The 22,410-nt window shown below is 39.3% G+C and overlaps 1 protein-coding gene across 3 annotated transcripts in view; it reads right to left on the bottom strand.

Moving 5' to 3' along the window:
* LOC134527667 (tubulin alpha-1C chain-like) overlaps positions 1-16,061 on the bottom strand; it is a 105,683-nt gene extending 89,622 nt beyond the window's left edge. For all 3 annotated transcript variants that reach the window (XM_063360544.1, XM_063360541.1, XM_063360543.1), the window contains exons 1-2: positions 15,963-16,061; positions 2,232-2,454 (exon numbers count right to left, since the gene is read on the bottom strand). In XM_063360544.1, coding sequence (XP_063216614.1) covers positions 2,232-2,454; positions 15,963-15,965 — 226 coding nt within the window. In that variant the 5' untranslated portion in view covers positions 15,966-16,061. The remainder of the gene's footprint in view (positions 1-2,231; positions 2,455-15,962) is intronic.
* Between the last annotated feature and the right edge of the window lie 6,349 nt (positions 16,062-22,410).

Below are 22,410 nucleotides of genomic sequence, written 5' to 3' on the forward strand. Positions count from 1 at the left end.
AACGCGGCATTGTCTTTTAATTATTTTTAATAAAAGTTGCGGTACAATAGATACATTGAATAATTAACATGAAACATTTTAAAACACGTATTAAAATACTAAGTATATGTCGGTTTTTTTTTACTCAAACGACAGAAATCAGTCTGTAAATATTTCCTACAAACATATCTTAAGCTTATTGCGCTGATGCAACATTGAATATTTAACAGTAAAAATTTTAATCAAATTTTTTTATTAATAAATGGCATGGAATATATGTAAGTTAACAATTTATTGTGTTTTTACAGTATGATTAACGCTGTGCTATTGCTATATTTCAATGTTAACTAAGGGTTGTTGAGATTTTAATGCCAGCATTTAATGCATTTTTAAGTTGTCATTATTTTTATGGCTATTGGCCTAAATTATAAAATGAAGTATTACAGGATAGTTGTGCAATTATAAAGTTTACTTTGGCCTACCAACGGTTAGTACATCCCACGATGTTCGCTAAAGTAAATATATACGGATGAATCACGCGGGTTCGCCATCTTTTCGAGAGATCTGAGACCTCCACAAATGGCAGCAAAATGTTTATACATTTACGTTCCTATCGACCCGTTACATTCATGAAATTTCTCCTACCAAATGCCATATACCAAGAGCTAAGATGTTTACACATCAAAATTGCCACGTATTTTTAAATAATAAATAATATTTTTACATATAAAATTATGCGACTCTATGCTGCTCCCATTATTTATTGAAGACACAAAACAAATAAGTAAATTTTAAAAAACTATATTGCATTAAAATTAATTTGCATATTATTTTGACAACACTGAAAACTAAATAATCTATGTTTTAAATAATTGTTATATCATAAATATTTCGGAAAGTTAATATCCTATTCGGAAACAAGCAAAATATATTGCTACCTTCGGAACACATGTAGATCATTCACGTGTACTTGTTGGTATACCTATCAGTTACAGGTTATAAAGCGCAGTCACAATTTGATATTTTAAAACGTACTACTAAACCAACCTCTCACACCAGGAAAAAACGCATAAGATGAAATATATGGAAATCCTTAACACATGAATTAACATTCGTTATACTATATAGCCGAAATAATGATTATTATTTAAAAAAAAAACTCGAACAAACAACCCTAATGAAGAAATTTATCACTGAGAAAAATACAATTACCAACAGAAAAATATTATACATATTAAAAAACATGTAACTAAAAAAAATTACGCACATAATGAAAACAAAAAATCTTATTCTAAACATTATTTAAAAAAAAATAGTATCTGAAAAAATAATTGACTTGAACATGTATTGCAAGTATTCACTGTAACCGGCCTGACGAAAAGAATAATAATCTAGTGCTTGCAAGCCGAAATCATAAAACCAATATGGCGCCCATGCAAATAAACATATTTGCTCTAGAAAATAAAAACTAAACGAACGTAAGAGTGGAGGCTGGCTTGAAGTGCAAGTTAGACAAACAACGTTCCGATAAGTAAAATATAAATAAATAAAAAAAGACTTGAAAGTGAATATAGATATAGACTACGAATAGTACTAAATACGCAAGGGTGGGAACTTAACACTAAATATATCCGAACTAGGGACATCGACAAGAATGAGATAAACATCCTTGCTTTCCGAAAATCAAGATGGCGCACACGCTAACAGCCATAACAGAAGCATATGCAGGGTGAGGATTCTAAGGGGAGGGATGACAGAATTTTACCCCACATAAGAGCTAACCTCTCTCCCCACCCCCACCTCCTTCGGGTGAACCACTTAAGAATATAATTAAAATAATATCCATTCATTTATGTTATAAAACAGGCACTCCACAGCAAAATAAATGTACCATATAACACCGAGAGAAAATACAGGTTAGGTTTTTTTTTTTTTCATATCAAGTACTTATTTAAATCAATATAAGCATTAATATTTTTGTAACACTAAATCTTCATACATTTAAATACATTATCCTGATAGGAATAAAATGTGAAAGTAATCACAACCAAAATTCCTAACATGCATATTAAACATGTTTACAATATTTAAAATTAAAATTTGCCATATTATTGATTTTAAAACATAGTATTTTATTTTTTTAATTTATATTTAATTCTTGCGAAGAATAATATGAAATTAGGCAAGTTAATATATAATGATGTGAGCCTCCGGTTTCCCCGCGGGCTACGCAGTCGTCACCGGGCACTCACCCACCACCGTGGGCTCCAGGTCCACGAACACGGCGCGCGGCACGTGCTTGCCCGTGCTCGTCTCGCTGAAGAAGGTGTTGTAGCTGTCGTCGCCGTAGCCGACCGTCTTGTCGGACGGCATCTGCCCGTCCGGGTGGATGCCGTGCTCCAGGCAGTACAGCTCCCAGCACGCGTTGCCCATCTGCACGCCCGCCTGGCCGATGTGGATCGAGATGCACTCCCTCTGCGGGGCAGTCCGTCGGCCCGGTGCTGACACTGCCCGTCTCGTCGCCAGACGGCACCATTCGCATCGGCCACCGGTGGCCAGTGAGGAGCGAGGTGATCATTACAAAGTAAATTAATTAATAAACAGTGAAAATAAAGTTCCCTAAAAAAAAATTTTATTTTTAGGTTTTTATTATTTCGTCTTGATCTGGACTCACAATGACCCGTCACGTGACATACAGTCAATCAAAAGGCTTGAAAAATACTATCCGCCCTGTCAAAACCTTACCAAAATTTAACATTCAACGGACAGACGGATGGAATTATAACTTCCAAATGTCTGAATGACTTTTTTTAAAAAAAGATTTTTTGTTTGTTTATTTGTCAAGCTGCTTAAGTATTGTGTTTTTAACTTGCTTGTGAACACGTTTTAAGTTTGATATTTGAAACAAAAAATCGTCTGGGAAACAAAAGTAAGAATAATGCACGATAACTCGAAAACGTATTTAAATAAATTCTTTTAGTGTTTGTTTTATCATTTATAAGTGCTTATCGTACATTATCGTCAAACTGGTACAATATAAATTTCCTCAAAAATATAAACATCCGAGTAGAAAAGTATTTGACGTATATGGGGGTCATTGTGACGGACGGGTGACGGATCATTGTGAGTCCAGCTTTAGTTGTTGCATTTGTATATTTCTTTTTCATTTCTGACGTGACAACGTCTAATAAATAAAGCACGAAAAAGTGTCCCTTTACGCACATTGTCCCGTTTCGCTGTGTCCCGTTACGCTCATTTTATATTGCTCTTTGCTAACCTGAACCTCCTAGCATTGCGACCGAGTCCGTGGCGTAATTATGTTTTCATGCATTTCAATGTAACATTTTCATTGCTCTTTGCTAACCCGTTCCGCCTAGCATTGCTGCAGAGTCCGTGGCGCAAATATATTATTTTTGACTGCTTCTTGGTGTTGGGAAAGCCATTTTCCTTCACATAATCTTAAAAACACTCCCATTCGTTTCCTACTTTTCCTATCATCGTCTTATCCTTAATAGAATAACAAAGATTGGAAGAATTTAAATAGCAAACATATATAAAAGTTATAGTTAAAATAATCTGTTCGTTAAAGTAATAAACATATTTGAATTAATGAGTGCAAATAAAAGTAAATTTATCAATTAAATTGTAGATTTCATTTCACTCCTTCTTTGTATCCATAAAAAATAGTGGTAATTCAATAAAAATGATTCAATTTTATTCATAAAAGTATGCAATCATTTCATCAATGTTTTGTTATGACGTCACGTTAAACTATCGTCCATAAACCGTTTACAGACAATCAATTTTTTTGAAATGAAATATGAAGTACCCGAAAAATACATACACTTTCCTGATATAATTGCGTGAGAATGAAAATGACTGATTTTAACTCAAGTATAGGTATACAAATAACTAAGCAAAATGGTCAATAAATGTAGGTAAATTATATCAATTTTTATCATCATTAATATGTATCATGTCTAAATCTAAAGTACCTTTGAATATATATACTGTATAGAAGTCGCCAGCCCAGGTTAAAATTTCTAATACGGTTTTGAGGTAGTTGGTTAATTCACCGCCGCAATCGCCACCATCTCTAGGGCATCGACTTGTGGCGGTCCCTAGCGGACAAGTGTCGAACTCTTCAAACACCCCTTCCCCCTCCCGTTGAACGACCTTGAGCTGCAGTGAATGATGGGTGGGGGGTGCGGGGAATGACAGCGGGCGACAGTGCTGCGCTCTGACGTGTAAATAACAACTAAGACGATACAGGGCGTTACGGCAGCGTACTGCAGCGGTGAAGTTCCCAAGCTGCTCATCATACGCTTCTGAAAAACGTAGAGTAAATCCTATCCACTCGCGACTTCTATACAGTATATATATTCAAAGAAAGTACTATAATCTACTGTGCTGTTCTCTATGTATTAACACGTGAACCAAACACATCGCAAAAGCTAACTGTGGTATGCTACTACAGAAAAACTTATTAGACAGCATGGTTTGACAAAATAGTCAAGTAGATCAGAGAGATGTATGTGCACGATTTTGACACGGCCCTAAAGTGTACTTTACAATGAAATTTCACGATGTAACCATGTTTCACCATGTAACATGATGAGCTTCAGCCAATCAGCGACCGATGCAATGTCGATAGCGTTGTACAGTTTTATGAGTAGTGCTTACATTGTGGGAAAAGTTGTAACGGACTTAATGAAGTTACTGTGTTTTACTATGTAAAACCTAATCCATGCTTACTAACAATCAAAAGGCGTCGTCTAGCACTATTTTTACAATGTTTCGGGTGTTGCAATATGGCGATGGTTAGGTAGAACATAACTTCAAGTACGTCACAGCATGCCATCTTTTGACAACTCCTAACTCCATCACACGAGTGGCAGATGTTTGTTTTGACGATCGTCGCCAGCACCGAGAAGAAGAAGAAGAACAACAAGTAGAAGAAGAATGACTTCACTTGTTGCGGGTGTAATTTTGCCGCCCGCAACGCTCTTCCTTTCTTCCTCAATATTGTCTCTTGTTAACCCCTACTGGCCTACCACCAGTCATACTATGAAGCTTGACCAGTTGTCTGCCTCCCTGATGCGGTCGCTCAGAGAGTGTCACGTGAACGGGAACTAGTTCCGGCGCGAGACTGTTAGCGATTCTTCTGGTTAGTTCTGGGCGTCGAGGTCAGTTGGAGCTGCCAGGTGTATATATCCCTCCGCGGGCAGGATGAGTTGTGATGCCGCTGCCTTGACCACCGCCCGTCTACATGCCGCCATGCTGCCAGAACCCACGACTGTCTACGATGTTGGGATGGAGGCGCTTCACTCACGTTTCAGCTCGGACTCGGTGCAAGCGCGGACGAGGGACGGAGCGGCAGTCGACGAAGAGACCGTGCAGCAGCGAACGAAGGTAACTCGCTCGACGACCAGTGCGTTCAACTCTCCCTGCGAGTTGCGACTCACTGAGCGAGTCAGTTGCCGAAACTCGCTCATCGGAATTGGGTGGTGCTATGTGCCTAGAGTACCACACGGTATCTGAAAAGACTTGTCGGTGATGTGACATATTTTACTCGCCGAGCGACTGAGAGGGAGAGTAAAGCAAGATACTTGGTGCAAGAGGGACTTATGTACTAAAACGGCAGCAGTAATCTGGCGCTAAGGCAGGCTGGTCAAGGGCAGGTCGGTTCAGGACAGTATTGTGTACCAGTGACTACGAGTAATTCATCAAAGGCCTGTGTGGTGGAGGATTTAGTATATCGTCGCCATGATATTGGAGCGGTGTTCGTTATCATGCTACGTCACGGAAGTAAGGCTCTTTGAACAAGTGTGCCGAGGTGGAGTCACGAAGGGGGATTCGTGGCAGTCCTTCGAGTGGTCGAGTCTCCTCAGAGGGCTCGTTGTGGAGCTCCTGGTAGCAGTCCTAGTCAGCGCAGTCCGGGTTGAGCGCTGCTGGGACCGGGGAGCGCTACTCGGCGGGCGAGTGGACCAGGAAAACTACTCGCCGCAGACCCGGATGGAAGTCTCCTCGAGGACTTTGAGGCGAGTGACCATCTTGAAAAGTCCCTGTATTCACAGTTTCACATAAATACTTGCCTTTGTTTGATTAGAGTAATGAAACACTTGAGTAATAGAGCATAGTAATATTCTTTGTTTGTGACTTTGAATTATTGTCATATGTCATCAGTATTATTCTTTAATATGTCTGTATTAGAGACAGGTAATGACTGAGCTGTTTACATCCGGTGGGGAGTAGTAACATTTAGTATCGTGGATCCTACGAGTAATTCATATTGAAGTAATGATTTACAATGCTAGTAAAGCAAATAAAGCCTGTTTATGTTGAGTCGGACACATGATAGCATTTACCTAGGGCCTAAATAAAATATTTTCAATATATTTTGAAGTTTTATGAAGGCTTTCGAAGTTGTTAAATTTTTAATTCAATGTTATAATAGTTGTTAATTGTTTTTCTTTTCTTTTTGTTAGTAGTTGTGATTCGAAAGCCAGTGTTGGTGATAACTGGACGATTGAAAATAAGAACAAGAGAACATGTACAGTTTCTAACAATTCAAACTTGATTCAATCTGCACACTTTCATTCGGTGAACAAAAGAAAATACCTTGTGGTTCTTTTCGGGAGGTAACACACTACTTTCTGCCATGCAGCGCACAACTGGTTGAGATTAAGTTCACAGTAAAAATTCAATGTGATGTAATTATTTGCAGACACACTGACACTAGTATAACTTAAATAATGTTGTGACAAAGGTTTATTTTAAAAAGAATAAAAATTAGAATAGTTTTATGATATGGTAGAAAAAATGACGTGAAAATGTAATAAATAAACACTGCGCGTGAGGCCGAGCCCTAGCAAATATCACGCTGTCATCATTGGGTATCTAATTTACAGCATTGTGCAGTTCCCAAAGACAACTCCCCTTCCCCATTACCACTTTTTTTTTTACTCTAGGGGTCGATGCGGGCTGTGCCCGTTGTCCCGGTTTCGAAGAACGCGCATATACCCACCCCGTAACATCGATCAATATCGATCAGTATCGATCCTCTCGAGCGTGTTTCCCTGGCCTTCAACCGTCAGAATATTCTTTGTTGTTCCCGCGAGTCTTTTCAACACCCTCGCAGCTGAAATTTAAAGTTTATTTTATTTTTTTACCCTGCAGGTAAAGGAAACAGATCAGCGAGATGAGGATACTCATTATACAGAATGAGTCACAAGGAGTTACCGCCACTCACTAGATGTGACAGAATCGTGAATCATTCTGTATATTGTACAATTTGCTCGTGAGCTAACAATCACCCTCATGCCAGGAGCCCCGGTGGTTGAGTTGCGAGGTGGCACGCCTCCGCCAAAGGACCAGGTTTAAGATTCACAGGCCGCCGCTGCCAACCAGGCACGTAGCCGGGAGGGGAGGGGGGAGGGTCCGGACCCTCTCTCTCCCACGGGGGAGGGGGGGGGGGGTGAAGGCAAAATAAGAAAACCTGAAACTTGAAATGTGTGTTTCACGTATTAAATAACACACACATATATATTTGTTTAAATGATATCATCAAACAATTTACTTAAAACAAAGTACTTAAAGCAATAACTGAAATATAAAATAATCAGTTTTATTTTATCAAGCAAAATCGTGTGTAAACGTTGGGGTTCTAAAGATCTACTTTTACCTGAGATTTTGGTGTGGCAATCAATATAAAGAAAACTCAATCACAAAAAATTATATGTATAATGGTTAAACATGCTGACCCCCCTCATCATGGCATTGAGAGAACACCGGTTGCGGTGCTACAGGGATGAGAGGCAAAAGTAACAGTGTTACCGTAGGACGGGACACTCCACCCGCTTTACCGGGAGAGAAACAATGGAAAAATAAAGCGAAGCGATTAGAAACTACGGGACCAAGGACGAAGATTTATTTTTATTTAATTATTTGTAGATTTTAAAATTGTGTGATGAAATTAAAAATGATTATACTAGCTTAAAAAATACTAGAAAATATAGTAATAAACTTTTTAAAATGAATGGATACCACTATTCCCTTTTATAAATGCACTTGTAATCAATTATTTATCTAGGTATTTCTCGACTCTAAGTTAAAGTATTACTTCTGACTGAACCAGAATATAGGTGACTTTTAAGTTGATTTATTTTTCTAAATACTCTGAGAACTAGCCATTTTCCTCGTAAGAAGCAATGCCTACCACTTAGAAACGGTGTTCGCTGCTGTTTTGTCAACATTTATGAACTGTTACATAAAATATAATTATTTTATTCCTACTAATGATTATTTTAATTTAATTATTTATGTATACCGGTAACTGTACAACTGGAGGGTTTCCATACGAAAGAGCATTACTAACGTTGCAGAAATACATTGCAAAACGTACTCTTCAAATTAAAATTAATTAAATATTGAAGATGCACAAAATAATAAAAAGGAGAATATTCTGTCAAATTAATGTAATATTTTTATCTCAATTTAATAAAAACTAATTTAAAAATCAATCTTAATGTATATTAGGTCTATTTCATCAACAAAATCGAATAACTTAATTATTTATACACATATACAAAACAGAGAATTAATTAAATACTTCAATAATACTGTTACAGAAGGAAAAAGAGTTCGGAAAGGATACCCCAGTTAACTAAATACACGTAAAGTTATCAACTAAAATTTATAGTAATAATTAAATCACAATGCTTAAAATGTATGTCCACAAATGTATGGCTCTTTTATAAAGTCCACAATATACTCTCCCCTCTGGAGCTCGGCTCGGCAGTGGCTCTCACGACTGCTTGTATTTCACCGCTCACCTCTGTCCCAACACACTGCCTCGCATTACTCACTCGTCCGTCGCACATCCATCAAAGTCCCGAATGCTGGTTCCCGATGCACCAGTCTCCACGCACGAAGCACGTCGCTCGTCGTCCACCTTCGCTCACCTAGGGGTCACTCGCCCTCTTCACTCCACTGCCTCGGAGTCTGGTTTCACAGTTTTTATACCCCTCAGGACACTTCTGGAATGGTCTTGCATCCTTTCGAGGTGTCGCGTCATCAGGGTTAACTTGACATCCGAAGCTCCCAGAACAACGGCGATCTAGTTAAGTCACGCCATGCGGCGGGCTCTGTGAGCCCGTAGAGGGGTGGAGAGTTCGATGACAAATCGCTGTGGAAGGGGGAATTGTGGGGAGGGGGTAGTGACACGCTGTTGCAAATCCAATTAGGAGAGTCGTGCTAATGGCCAGCGCCCCACCCGTGGCCTAACGAGCCAGCTGATTGGCTAGCAGGCCCGCCTCCAGTATACTCGTAACAATGCCCAACCGTTCTTCCTGAACAAGTTACACGTCTATTTCGGCATATTTCCTCAATCGGTCCAAATATAACACTTTCATCCGTCACCTCTTTCCTATCTGAATGCGGTATACCACATCATTGAACAATTTAAACACTTCTAATGGGCCATCTCATACCGCTTGAAGCTTAGGGAACCGGTCTCCCCCTTACTTACTTGCGGGTGTTCAGCTATACCAAATGGCCTTCCTGAAATCCTGTCGAATTAGCCTTAATGTGTTAGCTTATCTTCACCTCGTTCATCGCTAATCGAAGGTTTTTACAGGCTGATCGTGTCAAAGTGCCATGCGCTCCTCCAGATGATTGCCATAGTCGGTGACCCTTGCAACCAGCGATACTCACAGACCAGCAGGGGAGTTGGACTCGCAAAGCTCGGGAGTGAACCGCACAGAGCAATCCAGTTAGTTTGACCGCCGCGTGGAGGTTGCGCTCAGTTGTAGCGAGGCTTGTAGAGAACTTTCCAGGCCTTTGCGCCCGTCGCCGCCGCCACGCCGCCGAGTCGCCGGAAGTGACGTGGACGGCAGTGGGCAAGCCCTTCAGCACGAGCGTTTAGAAAAACACTCTGAAGGAGACGTCAGAGAAGTGTGACCTCAAAAGAAATGCCCGCTGGAGAGCGAGTGGCAAATCGTTCGACAACCGATAAATGTTTGAACTCGTGGTCCGAGTTGGCGAGCTGACAAGGCGTGCAACTCGGCATAGACGAGGCGAGTGCGGTAGCGAAGTTGTCGAGGTATTCGTTGCATAAACCGTATCAATGAGTTTTATAATAGACACTTGTCGTCTGTCACACGGACCGAACACAACACTTAACAATCACTCTATGTTTAATATCGTTATTCACGTCCGAAAGCAACTTGAAGTTTGTCCTTTCCACTGGCAGCTGTGGGGAGGAAGGAGTGGCGATAACAGGAGTTCTCGTGGTACCATTGTCCTTGCTGGAAGACAAGACAACAGCGTCGCGAGACGTGGACCGCTCAAGGTGACTCGTTCTTGGAGCGGCTGGCAGAACGAGTGCGCTACTCGCTTGACAACGCCTCATGCGGGGCGACAGGGATAACGTTTATCGGCAGGAGGCGAGTAAACCAGCAATTTGTGACCGCGAGTCTGGCGGTGGTTTACATTCACTTGACGAAGAAACTAGTAAATCTTAAACGCCTGTGCCACTTCTATAATTGGCGTGCTAATTCTACTTGTCTTTTGTGGTTACTTCCCGTGGTGGTTCTCGAAACAAATAATGATCTCATCGCCACATTTGTGCAGCTCATTTAACATACCCTTTAATGAAGGTTTTTTAATGTTTCTATTGGAGATCTTTTTATATTAGCGGTTCTTGGGCTACAATTTCTTAGTGAGAGTTAATTGTCTTTAAAGATATTTTATTATGATGAGCCTTAATTGGAAGTTTACTTGTCCTGTCAATAAGATTCGTTTCGAAGGCTCAGCAATTATTTATAATGTTAATATCTTTTTTAATTCATGTAGCACAGAACGAGTTAAAAGTATCTTAGAATTGTTATTTAAAATACGCGATAGTTACTGCCAGTTTCCTTGTGTGTTGACAGCTCTTCCAAATTCAGGAATTATGCGATGAAGTTCAAATCTCTTATTAATATGGAATGGTGTGATATTTCGATTGTGTGATTTCTGTCAATAAATAAGCTGGTATATTACGCCTGCTTGCGAATTTCTAAACCTTTCTGTTGCATCCTAACCTTAGGGGATAAAAGGTCATAATTTTTTTTCACGTATATTTTTCGTCACAGTATATTAAAAACTTGTTGCAGAGGGTAGTATTAAAAACTTTTGGAAAATGCCTACAACTCGAAAACCGACACTTTTTTATTTTTATTTTATTATTTTGTTTATTCAGAACTGTAATGTACTGGCCAATCACTTGTTCTCGGCTTGACGTTGAATTATGGGATATTCTGTATACGGATTTTAAAGTTACCAACTAACTTATGCGTTTTATATAATTATTATGTTTTCGTTGTTTATTTGTATATAATGAGAATAGTTGATAGGCCAATTAATGATGGTTTTAAATCAAAAATAAAAATTGAATTGTGTGACCTAGTTTTTTAATTATTGGCATTTATTCATTAGTTTGAAAATTTACACCCTGCAGCAAAATTTTATATACTTTTACTTGTTACGCAATATTGAATAACATTTTTAATGATAACAATTCAAATTAAAATAAAAGATTCTAAACTTCTGGGAAAAAATGTTCGTAGTACGACTTATATTCATCATTACTATCTATAATAGCAAAACATTTTTTTAAGAAGTGGTCAATGTTGTACCATTTTAAAATCTTGCTTAAAAGAGCCAGCCATATTTTCAAATAACTTGCAAAGTAAAAATAGTAAAATTGTTTTCAGTATGAATACTTAAAGTTATCCGATGCAAAATTTTAAGTCATACAAATAATTTTCCCCCTCCCGAACCAAACCCATTTTTTCCAGCCCCCTCCCCCACAAAATATAGATTTTTTTATTTTATTCTGAATTATTATAAATAGTAGGTTTATTCAATGGCGTAACAAAAGTTTGTAGTCACTATCAAGTATCTACTAATTTGGTGCATGCTGGGGATATTAAAAATTTTAAAAATAAATGCCTAAAACTCACATTTTTAATTTTTGGTTTTTCTGTTAAAAACCTCAGTAATTGGTGTATCACGTATCACCTTCTCGGCTCGACGTTGAGTTTTGTGATATCCTGTATATATAATTTGTTACACAAACTAGCCCAGAGAAAAAAAAACTCCTACTATGAAAATCCGACCCGTAACGTTTAAAATGTATAACTAACTAGGCCAATTTATAAACACGTTAAAATAAATTTTAATAAATAAATGCGAGCAAGCCTTTCAGTATTCGCCAGTGATGTGTAACATCTAACCTCGGTAACGAGAACATTTACGTGTTCTCATGTTGCAAACACACTCATAATACGAAACACTGACAATTAATTTAACAGAGAATTAAAGAAGAAAATGCCGAGCTTGATAAATATACGCAAACAGTATTTTCAACTACTACATTTATGGACGCGAATCACACGTAGTTCCCATACCCACCGCTATAATTCTCTTCCGGAGCAGCTACATCGACTATTGAATCATTTGATTAGCAGACCATAATTTTAAACTATATAATGAAACGACTCCGATAAAAGCGAAAAAAAAAACACTTGAAAAAATACTAAGTATAACCCGGCTTTGGACCTGATTTTCGACAAGGAATTTTATTAAAATACTGTCCATCTTGTTCAAACTCATTAAACAGTTAATACTATAAAGTTTTCCTTTGGATTAGTGAACTTTTTTTTTGCGTCATCCGCCACAGACAGCAGCACCGTGGTTGTTACACATTTCCGTTTCTTTACTTCCGTCGCATTCACGAAATTACTCCCACTAAATGACGTATGCCGAGAGCTAAGATGGACACATCAATAATTACAAACAGGAAAGGCGCGGCATCTGAGTTGGAATACCAGTCAGTCCTACTTCGATTTTCCGCGGGCTGGTCGTTAGTAGCTCGATAGCCCGCGGGGAGCGCTGTATGTCGCGGCGCGCACGCAACACTTCCGCGCGTGAACGCGCTAGTTTGTCGAAGGAAGGGGGGGGGGGGAGGGGCTAAAATAGAGGGGGAGTGAAAAGGGAGGAGGAGTGGGAAGGGACGGGCATTTTAACGACAGGAAACAATGACTTATACATTTCCTCATCGATTGAGAGAGCTGCTTGGTGGTCGTTAAGTGGCACACGATACATGCTGGGGCGGAGAAACGACATAGGCCTATACAAAATGATTCAAATGCCCTGTCACATTTGCACAGTCGCGTCGGAGCTGATGGCGCAGATGCGAGTATGGCATTTGATTGGTCGACATGATCTATGACGTGAGGTGCTGATGTTACAGTCGCGCGGTGAGGATCTGTCTGACCAGAGCTGGCGAACTTGAACTTCCGAGGTCGGACAATATTCGCCAATGAGAATAATGATGAGTACAAACCAAATGTAAAATAGCACGAAAATAATAATTTCTAATCAATCATTTTAATTTTTAGCTTTTTTCCTTGGTTTAGTTTTTTTGAAACGGAAAACGAGGTACTCGAAAAGTAAACAAAAATTATAAAAGTATGTAAGCTTGGAAATAACAGGTTTGGCCAAAATACATATTAAACACGAACAAATATTTAAGAAACGTATGAAAATTCCCTTTTACGATTGTCATTTAACCTGTATTTTGTATAAATCTCTTGAGTAAAGCCAAGCAATCTCTAGTGCTGCCCTCCATTACTAATAGTGTAATGTGAAACAAATAACATCAGACACGTGAGTATGGCACACGAATGTGCTACAGAAGATGTGGCTACAGAAAACGAATCAGACAGCATGGTCGGACGTCACGGTCAGACAGATCAGTCAGACCGATCCACGAGGAGTCAAAATCACCGGCAGGCCTTATAAGCTACCTAGCGTAGTCTGGAACAAAACATGTAGAATAACTGTGAACTGTGGGGCCTTTCGCCAATATTGATTGAGTAGTTCGAAAAATTACCTATAATACAGACGAATGCAACATTAAATAACTCATGGGTAGATACAATGATGTAGGTATTATTAGACCGCGTTGTTTACAGTTGAGTATTAAAAGTGAAGTGTAGCAAGTTTAAGGCCCTATCACACGGAAGTTTTCGTACAGATTCCTCTGGAAGATTCCATTAAAACCGCATGCCAAGCCTCCACGACAGCAGGTATGGATTGTTCTATGGAAAAAACTATCACGCGTAGAATTGTGACTGGTGTAGGCCTAGCTTGTGAGAGGCGTGATCGTAAACAAATGCTTCCTTCTCGACGGAAATTAATGTTAAGTGCGGTAGCAGTAATTATAGTAGAAGTGCTTATATATTAAAAAGGTTGTTCGGCGGTGACCAGAAAATTTATTTTAAAAAATATGGTTGCGGTGCTTCGACATTGCTTGTATTGGAGTTGAGGTAAGGATGATTTTATATAAATTTTGTATTGGATACACATGAATTGTCGCATAATGCTCAAACTGCTTCAACAGACCACACGTTCACCGCATTTCAATACAGTCATCAAAACAATTCCGTAGCTCCAAAATGCATTACTGTTTTTAACACTAGGGGCACACTAGCACTTCATTCTGATTGGCTAACATAACCTTGTTCAAAAACTTTCATATAAATTGGAACAAACCATTACAAAAAATCCACGAAAACTGCCAGCACTCTGCTAATTCTACCACAGAACCATCCATACATGCTACCATACTTCTAAACCTGATTGTTTGAGGACCTGCCAAACTGTCAAATTTCTGTCTCCAACTGTAGTTGAGGTTACAGATGTTTTCGAAAATCAAGTGCAAAACGGGGGTTTTTTTTTTCAAGCCTTTTTCGCTTTTATTGGAGCCATTTCATTATATATTTCAAATTTTGGGTATGCCAATCAAACTATTCATTAGCCGACTTAGCTGCTCTGGGGGCGGGTACGGAAACTACGTGAGATACGGGTATAGGAATATAATTGAAAACGCAATTTATGTATACTTATCATGCTCGGAATTATTTTTAAGGAATTGTACGTTAAATTATCGTGTTTGAATTTCGTATTATAAGTGTATTTGCAACATGTAAACACGTGAATTTGCTCGTTACCGAGGTCAGATGTTACACATCACTGGCGAGCACTGAAAGACTCGCTTACTTATTTTTTACTGTGCAGAGATAGTTGTCACTTAATGGGTAAATGTGTTTGAACGAGCGAATTCATGATAACCTCAAGCTTGTGTGGCCACGCTGGACGTCATGTATATCGGGTGCATGGTACAACGGGCCCTTCAAGGAGGATTACAATTTTCAGCACAAGTGGTACTCGATGAACCACGGGACCAAGCCCTAGACCCTTGCAATCAACGACCTATAGCTAGTGTTACGTCGTCATCTCCTGGTGGTAACAGACTGGGGCAGGGGGATTGATACCAGACGATAACAACGTGAGGAAGCTTTGAAATATGTTATTCGTGCCTTGACGTTCGAATAATAAGGATACATATTCATTTAAATATAGGAGTCATAACAGAAAAATTGCCAGATTTAAGGCAGCGTCGCTACAACAGTTCTGTGAGGTCTGTTTTACAATGTTACGTAAACGGAGACGGATCTCACGGAATGGCACTATGCGAACACCGACTCGTAAGTATTAACTCGGCAATACTCAGCTCTTTCGTTTACGGTACTCCGTGCGACTAATAGATGGCGAGTATTTGGCTGTGAGGATAGCAATGTACGATTTAAATACGTTAACAATTGTTTGAAGTGTAAGAATTAGTGTTCTAACATTACTTTTTGGTTTATTTTTATTAAATACGTAAATCCTGATCGTGTTTTCTTCTCAGATATCAAAAATGGTTTTTCAATAAAATATTTTTTTTTGTAACCGTGAAGTTCAATCTCATTGGTTGCCATTTGTTATGTTTTCGTGTATTATGGAATGGGAGGAAACAACGTGCGTTGATGGCTCAGTTTTACAAGATGTTTACTATATGCACTGCACTGCACTGCAGGCTCGGAGCCTCTCACCATTTTGGCGGGAATGCTGTTCTTACGGCGTCGGTGTAGATGAAGACGACTTCTTCTGGGACACTTCCAGTCTTCTGTTTTTTTCTCTCTTTAATACCGTTGTCGGCAGCCCGCCGTGCGAAGACCAACTGAATTGCCACGGCGGAGTCTCCTAACACGGCGCATGCGCGGGTGTCGATCCGAGGACCTATCACATGATCGCACACACCCTATCCCACCCCTCCTGCAACCACCACTCCTCACAACGCGACGGTGAATTCCGGTCGAAGTGATCGATTGTCGATACGAAACGTGCGTTACGATTCGAACCTATCTCAACTGTGAGACAGCGCATAGACTAGATACATATTCTACAGAGTGATTAAGAATTAGATCGACAAACTTCGGTTGTAAGTTCGTCGAGCAGAAATGTTTACGATTTATTGTCTAAAGTGCTGGTTTAATGCAAACAATAGAGAAAGTATTTTAGATAGAACAGTGAGCGTCTGGATAGTGTTTAGTAGAACAAAGTTCATCAACCACAGCAAAACTTGTAGCTGTCAATGCTGTAATAATATTATTTCTTTGGAATAATTGGGGATAACTAACGTTAGTAAAATGAAACGAAAGTAATGCTGTTACCCAATATTATTTTATTTTAATAATTTGTATAACTGTATAAAACCAAACATTATTTAGACTCATTGGTCCATCTTAAAAATACACGAACCTATTTTTTCGCGATGAACCTGCAGCCGATGTTTGTCGGTCTAATTCTGACTCACTCCGTATAGACAGATTCTATACCTTTGCGCACAAGGACTTCATTGGCTTACGATTTTTAAACAAAGCTGTTAAATTCAGCTTATGTAAACAAAGCATACTTTATAATATGTATGAACATTTTAGCTCACGGTATATGGCATTTGGTTGGAGTAATTTCATGAATGGAACGGAAGTCGCTTGGAACAGAAATGTATAAAAACGGTGCTGTCATCTGTGGAAGTCACAGAAATCTCAGAAAGCTGGTGGATCCATGTCATTTATTCTATATATATATATATATATATATATATATATATATATATATATATATATATATATATATATATATTAGAGGTGGGTTGTTACAGCAATTTTCGGTATCTGTTCCAACCTGATACTGATACAGCATTGTACCATGTTACAAGTCTCTGATACTTCTGTATTAGACGGTCCCAGGAGGCAACAAAGCTCCGCGTACGCAGACCGTGCGACCGGAAGGAGAATCTGATACATTATTTATCACGCCTGGTAATTCTCTACCTCTGATACTCTCATGCCCGCCTGATACAACCAGTATCAATCAGTTCAACATTCACTGCAGTTCGTCCTGGCCGTGTATCACCATGTTGCGGGCTGTCATGCTTTGTAGTTAGTATCTTTATAGTGAAATAAGGAATGGATAAGTGCACGAAAAAGACTTCATTTGTGTGGAATTTTTTCACGGAAAATAATGAGTTTGCTAATTGTAATTTGTGTAAACAAAAACTGAGTTATAAATCATCGACTAATCTGAAGAAACATTTGAAAAAACATTGATATAGTATGCTCACTAATGTACCTATCTGTTTTTTTATTTTTTATTTTTGATAAAATCGTGAATTTTTAATGTATAAAAACACTAGTTACTAATTGTTTTCGAAAAAAGAAAGTCCATATGTTGATTAACATCTGTTATTAGTGTCAACTGAGAATTTATTTGCATTTTCATAGCTGTTAGGTGCACAAATATAAATATTATATCTTGTATTAATGTACTTTTTAATATTAAAATTTCATTAGTTTTATTATTGAACGAGACGGTGCACGCACTGCGCACTGAGCGTACTTTGAAGTAGGACAATAAACAAAACGACTTGTAACCAGGGCTGCCACTCTGATATTCATGAAAAACCTAGATAACCTACAAAAAAACCCAGACACATGGGTAAAAACCCAGATGCGTCTAAAATTCTATCGTTGAAAATGTTTGCGTACTAATTCAAAAATATAAACATAACTGGTTTTAATATAAAACAATTAATTACCTTACAAGACTGAAAACGGTTAAATACAACCAATACAAGAAAATTACACTGCAGCAAAATGGCTGTATAAGTAATTCTTGGACCAGCACATATCATAAAAAAACCTACAAATATATACATGACAAAACAAACACCATCACTGCATTCTTTAAACCGGTAATTGTTTTTATAAAACTGCATCATGTACGTTAGTCTTTATTCAGAGTCTGATTCTACAAGATTGGTTTGAAGGTTAATTGTTGCATTGGTTTTGTGTTCTGCAAGCCTCTTTGAAGAATGTGTCTAATTTAATATTCGACTTAGCTTCTTGAAAACTAGTTTTGTGTTTATATGTATTTTTGTGTGTGAAACACATAGACTTGTTTGCATTTATCAAACAGATATTGCAACAGATACAGTAGCTACTACCTTTATTATTGTTTTAGGTATAAAAACAATTAAAATTATAAAAAACCTAGAATTGTTGGAATTCATTATTTAAAAACCCAGAAACCCAAACATCATTGGAAAAACCCAGATCTGGGTGGAAAAACCCATGAGTGGCAGCCCTGCTTGTAACAATATCGCTTTGCGCCTCTCCTTCAAGGCTTCAACGCTTTCCCCTGCGCTTCCTCCCCTACATTCTTTCCCTTCTTTATCCCTTATTCGTCGTTCCTGCTCCCTCCCCTTTCACAAGCTCCGCCAAAGTGACCGTCATCTGCGATCGGGTACTGCGCTCATTGGCCGTGGTGTTGTTCCAGGTGAATTCTGAACTGATACTAAAGTCTCTGATACTTTTCAAGTGTACTCGTTTGCCGTTCCTGATACAGGCGCGTATCAGTGACAAAGTATAAGGTTGATACTTTTCGACCCACCTCTAATATATATATATATATATATATATAATCTTTCGCGAACATCGAGGGATGTAGGCCTACTAAGCATATTGGTGTGCCAAACTAAACTTTACTTTAGTACAAACAGCGTTTAATACTTATGTACAATTTATAGTCAAAAACTAATGACATCTGCATTAAAATTTTACTTATCCTTAGTTAAATGCATGTGAATTAATAACTGTGTCTTAATGTCTTGTTCCTTAATTGTTTTCTGGGGTCGAGCCCCCGGGGCGTACTTATGTATCACTGGGTTCGCCTGTGCGTCTCTGTGTTGTAAATGTGAATTCCACATTATATGATAAGTATAAATGTTGGGTTCGTCTGTTTGTCACTTTGTTGTCCAAGGACGTTTTTTGTCTTTATTTACTGTCCTTGCTGCTAATGTTTCGTCGTTGTTAGCTTACTGTGTCCGTCTGTGCTGTAATAATGTTTTGACTTATTCCTTCCACGGAATTTTTTGTGCAATGTTTATAATTGTTTTGACGTCGGCTTATTTAGGCTTGTTTTCTATGTGCATATTCATTATTTTTTTCTGCCCGGCATTAAGATTTCTAAAGATATGCAGTATAACCAGCAATGGCGTAGGTAAAAAAAAAATTTAAATCGAAATTGGCAGGTTCAGAGAACCAGCCGACCCTCGTAAGAGCCTGTTGTCAACCTATGAGGTGCTGATGGAGCATCGACAGAATCAGCGGTGGTGGGGGGAAACCCCACCAGCCCACGGCAACGCCCGCTAAGTTCCCACTTACGAGAGCGAGTGATGCGCGGCACCTAGTTCGAGAGCAGGCCGGCAGAGCGGGTGCGGCAGTGGACACGCAGTGACTGTGGTCTCCGAGGCGCGCGCTGCCCTCGCGGCGTGGACCGCCTGCCGACAGGACTGTTGTGCGGGAAGTATACACCACCACACTTAGCCAGGGCGCGCACAGAATCAGACAACACCACATGGTACTTTGCGACAGCTTAACACCGTATTTGCGTTACGTCATTTCTCCCCACATTCTTTAAATAAAATAGTTTTAGTGACACTCCTTCAAAAATGAATTATATAAAAATGGTCTTTCCTGTGCAAAACATACTAATTGTTGCATCCGGCTCCATGCTGAAGAAAAGTTTATTTAAGTACTTTAAAAGTGAATATTTACTCAAAATAGAGGAATAATGAAAACCATACTTTAACTAGCCAGCTATAAACACACTATGGCATGCCTTTGTTGACTCAATTTGTATACTCGCGCATGCGCAGAACACTGCAGCCATCGGACAGTCTGCTCGCGATGAAGTTGGAACAATCATTTGATGTTGTCTGATTGCGACAGTCTTGTGGCGTCGTGCCTTGTCTAATAGTGTGTGCATCGCAGTTATGTAAATACACGGAAGTCAACTACTATCAGACAAAATGTCGCGTCGTGTCGTGTTGCGCCTCATTCCGTGCACGCCCAGCCTACAGTGCTGACGCACGGATGTTACGGCCCCCACACACGATCAGTCCAGCTCCCAGTCGGACTGCTCAGTCCGATCTGACAGTTTGGAATGAACTGAAGCATTCCCCCCACACGATCAGTCGGTTTCCCTCGCCACGCCTGTGTCCGTCTGTGCTGTAATAATGTTTTGACTTATTCCTTCCACGTAATTTTTTTGTGCAATGTTTATAATTGTTTTGACGTCGGCTTATTTAGGCTTGTTTTCTATGTGCATATTCATTATTTTTTCTGTCCGTCATTGAGATTTCTAAAGACATGCAGTATAACCAGCAATGGTGTAGGTAAAAAAAAAAATCTTAAATCGAAATTGGCAGGTTCAGAGCCACGCCTTGTTCCGGCGGATCAGCCTCACCAGGGAGTATGTACATGGCGGTCCGCAAGGGCTTAGGAACTCGCGCGTTATAAGTTTGCGGAGCGAAAGCTTTGATTATCATGATCAGCTTAACCTTGCACACACACGAAAGTTCCGACTGCTAAGTCCGAACTGTCAGACTGATCGTGTATGGCACCTTTGGGACGTCAGCATCATATCATGGTAAGAGACATTAAAAATAATGGTATAATTCTTTAGAAAAAAAACTTGTTTTATTTGCAAATATTAATCCGTAAGTGAATTACATTCAAGTTGGATATTTCGCTCGTTCCTATTTCAGCGGGAGCAATTGTCGTAACACTGCTGTCCGAGGTCCTGGCCAGATGAGCAGGGCCGGATTAAGGGGTGGGCCCAAGGGGCCCGGGCCCTGGGCCACCCACCAAGAGTGGGCCTCCCACCAATATAGGGGTGAATATCACAAAACAGGAAAAATAAATGTATTTTTGCTGTGAACTGTTTACAATTATAGGGAACATTTAACAAGACATCTCTAGCTTGATAAGAAATGTAATAAACAAACTTTATATTCTAAATTAGTTAAAATTATTAAAAATCATGCAACGTTATTGCACTGGCTAGTTCTTCCAAAAATGTAGTGATGCACATTACATTTAGTTAAAATGGCTGATAATTTACTAATTTACACCAGTTATAATTATTCACAATAATATGTTTAGTATGTTTATTTTACTTGAAAAATACAAATTGCAATATGTAAAAATAAAAAATAAAAATATTTATTATTACCGGTGACCAGGAATATGATCATTATTCTAGCAAGTAGGTTTCATTTTCTAACTTGTTCATAGGTGGCAGCACAATCACAATGTCAGTACAGAACTAGTCTTTGTCTTCTAGAGAGTAAGGTAAAGTGCCCAAATCCCGTCCCCGCTCCTAAATCCGTCCCCTACGCTATCTTACAAGGAAGGTGCTGCCACCTGTCCCAGAGGCTACGAAACACTTCGGAACGATCCAGTAGAGAGTCGACAACGAGAAAATCCGGACGTTCTGTTCGTCGCCGCCATATATTTGCGTTATAACTTTGAGGCGAAACTTGAACATATTTGTATTTAACTTCACAACCATATTGTGATGCTTCCAGGTATGTTTTATCTTATTGTTTTGTTTATTGCATGTAAAATACAGTCTGAACTTTGTGTAGCAGCTTTCCGGTTACCGTTATTTAAAAAGGTGTGACAGGAATGGCGGCTGTGTTTATGTTTGCGATATTCCTAAATTCGCCCCCCGTGTAAATCCTAAATCCGTCCCGGGGACGGATTTAGGAACCCAACGACTCAGGGATCCTTAAATCCGTCCCCTACATCCATGTTAATTTTAAGTATAATTTTGGTAGGTAGAAACCTTGCACACATACCTACCTATTTAAAATTGTTTAATAAACAACTGACGCCGTCCCCATTGCCTGATCTGAATTTACGTAAATTTACACTAGTGGGTTAATTTTGAATCTCAAGGGTGGGGTTCCTGGCCTCGTGGCTGCAGGCAGGGATGCGGCGACAAAGGACTCCCCGGGCTGTTATGGCCTCCCAGGACGCCTGATTAATGAAATGCACACGTACTTGTAGTCGTTTTATTGCGTAGCACACTCTACATGTCGCACGATCACGTAACTGGCCGCTTCATCGTCGACCTAAGCTCCGCGCACGA

Source organism: Bacillus rossius, chromosome 1, assembly GCF_032445375.1.
Source record: "Bacillus rossius redtenbacheri isolate Brsri chromosome 1, Brsri_v3, whole genome shotgun sequence".
Taxonomy (NCBI): domain Eukaryota; kingdom Metazoa; phylum Arthropoda; class Insecta; order Phasmatodea; family Bacillidae; genus Bacillus; species Bacillus rossius.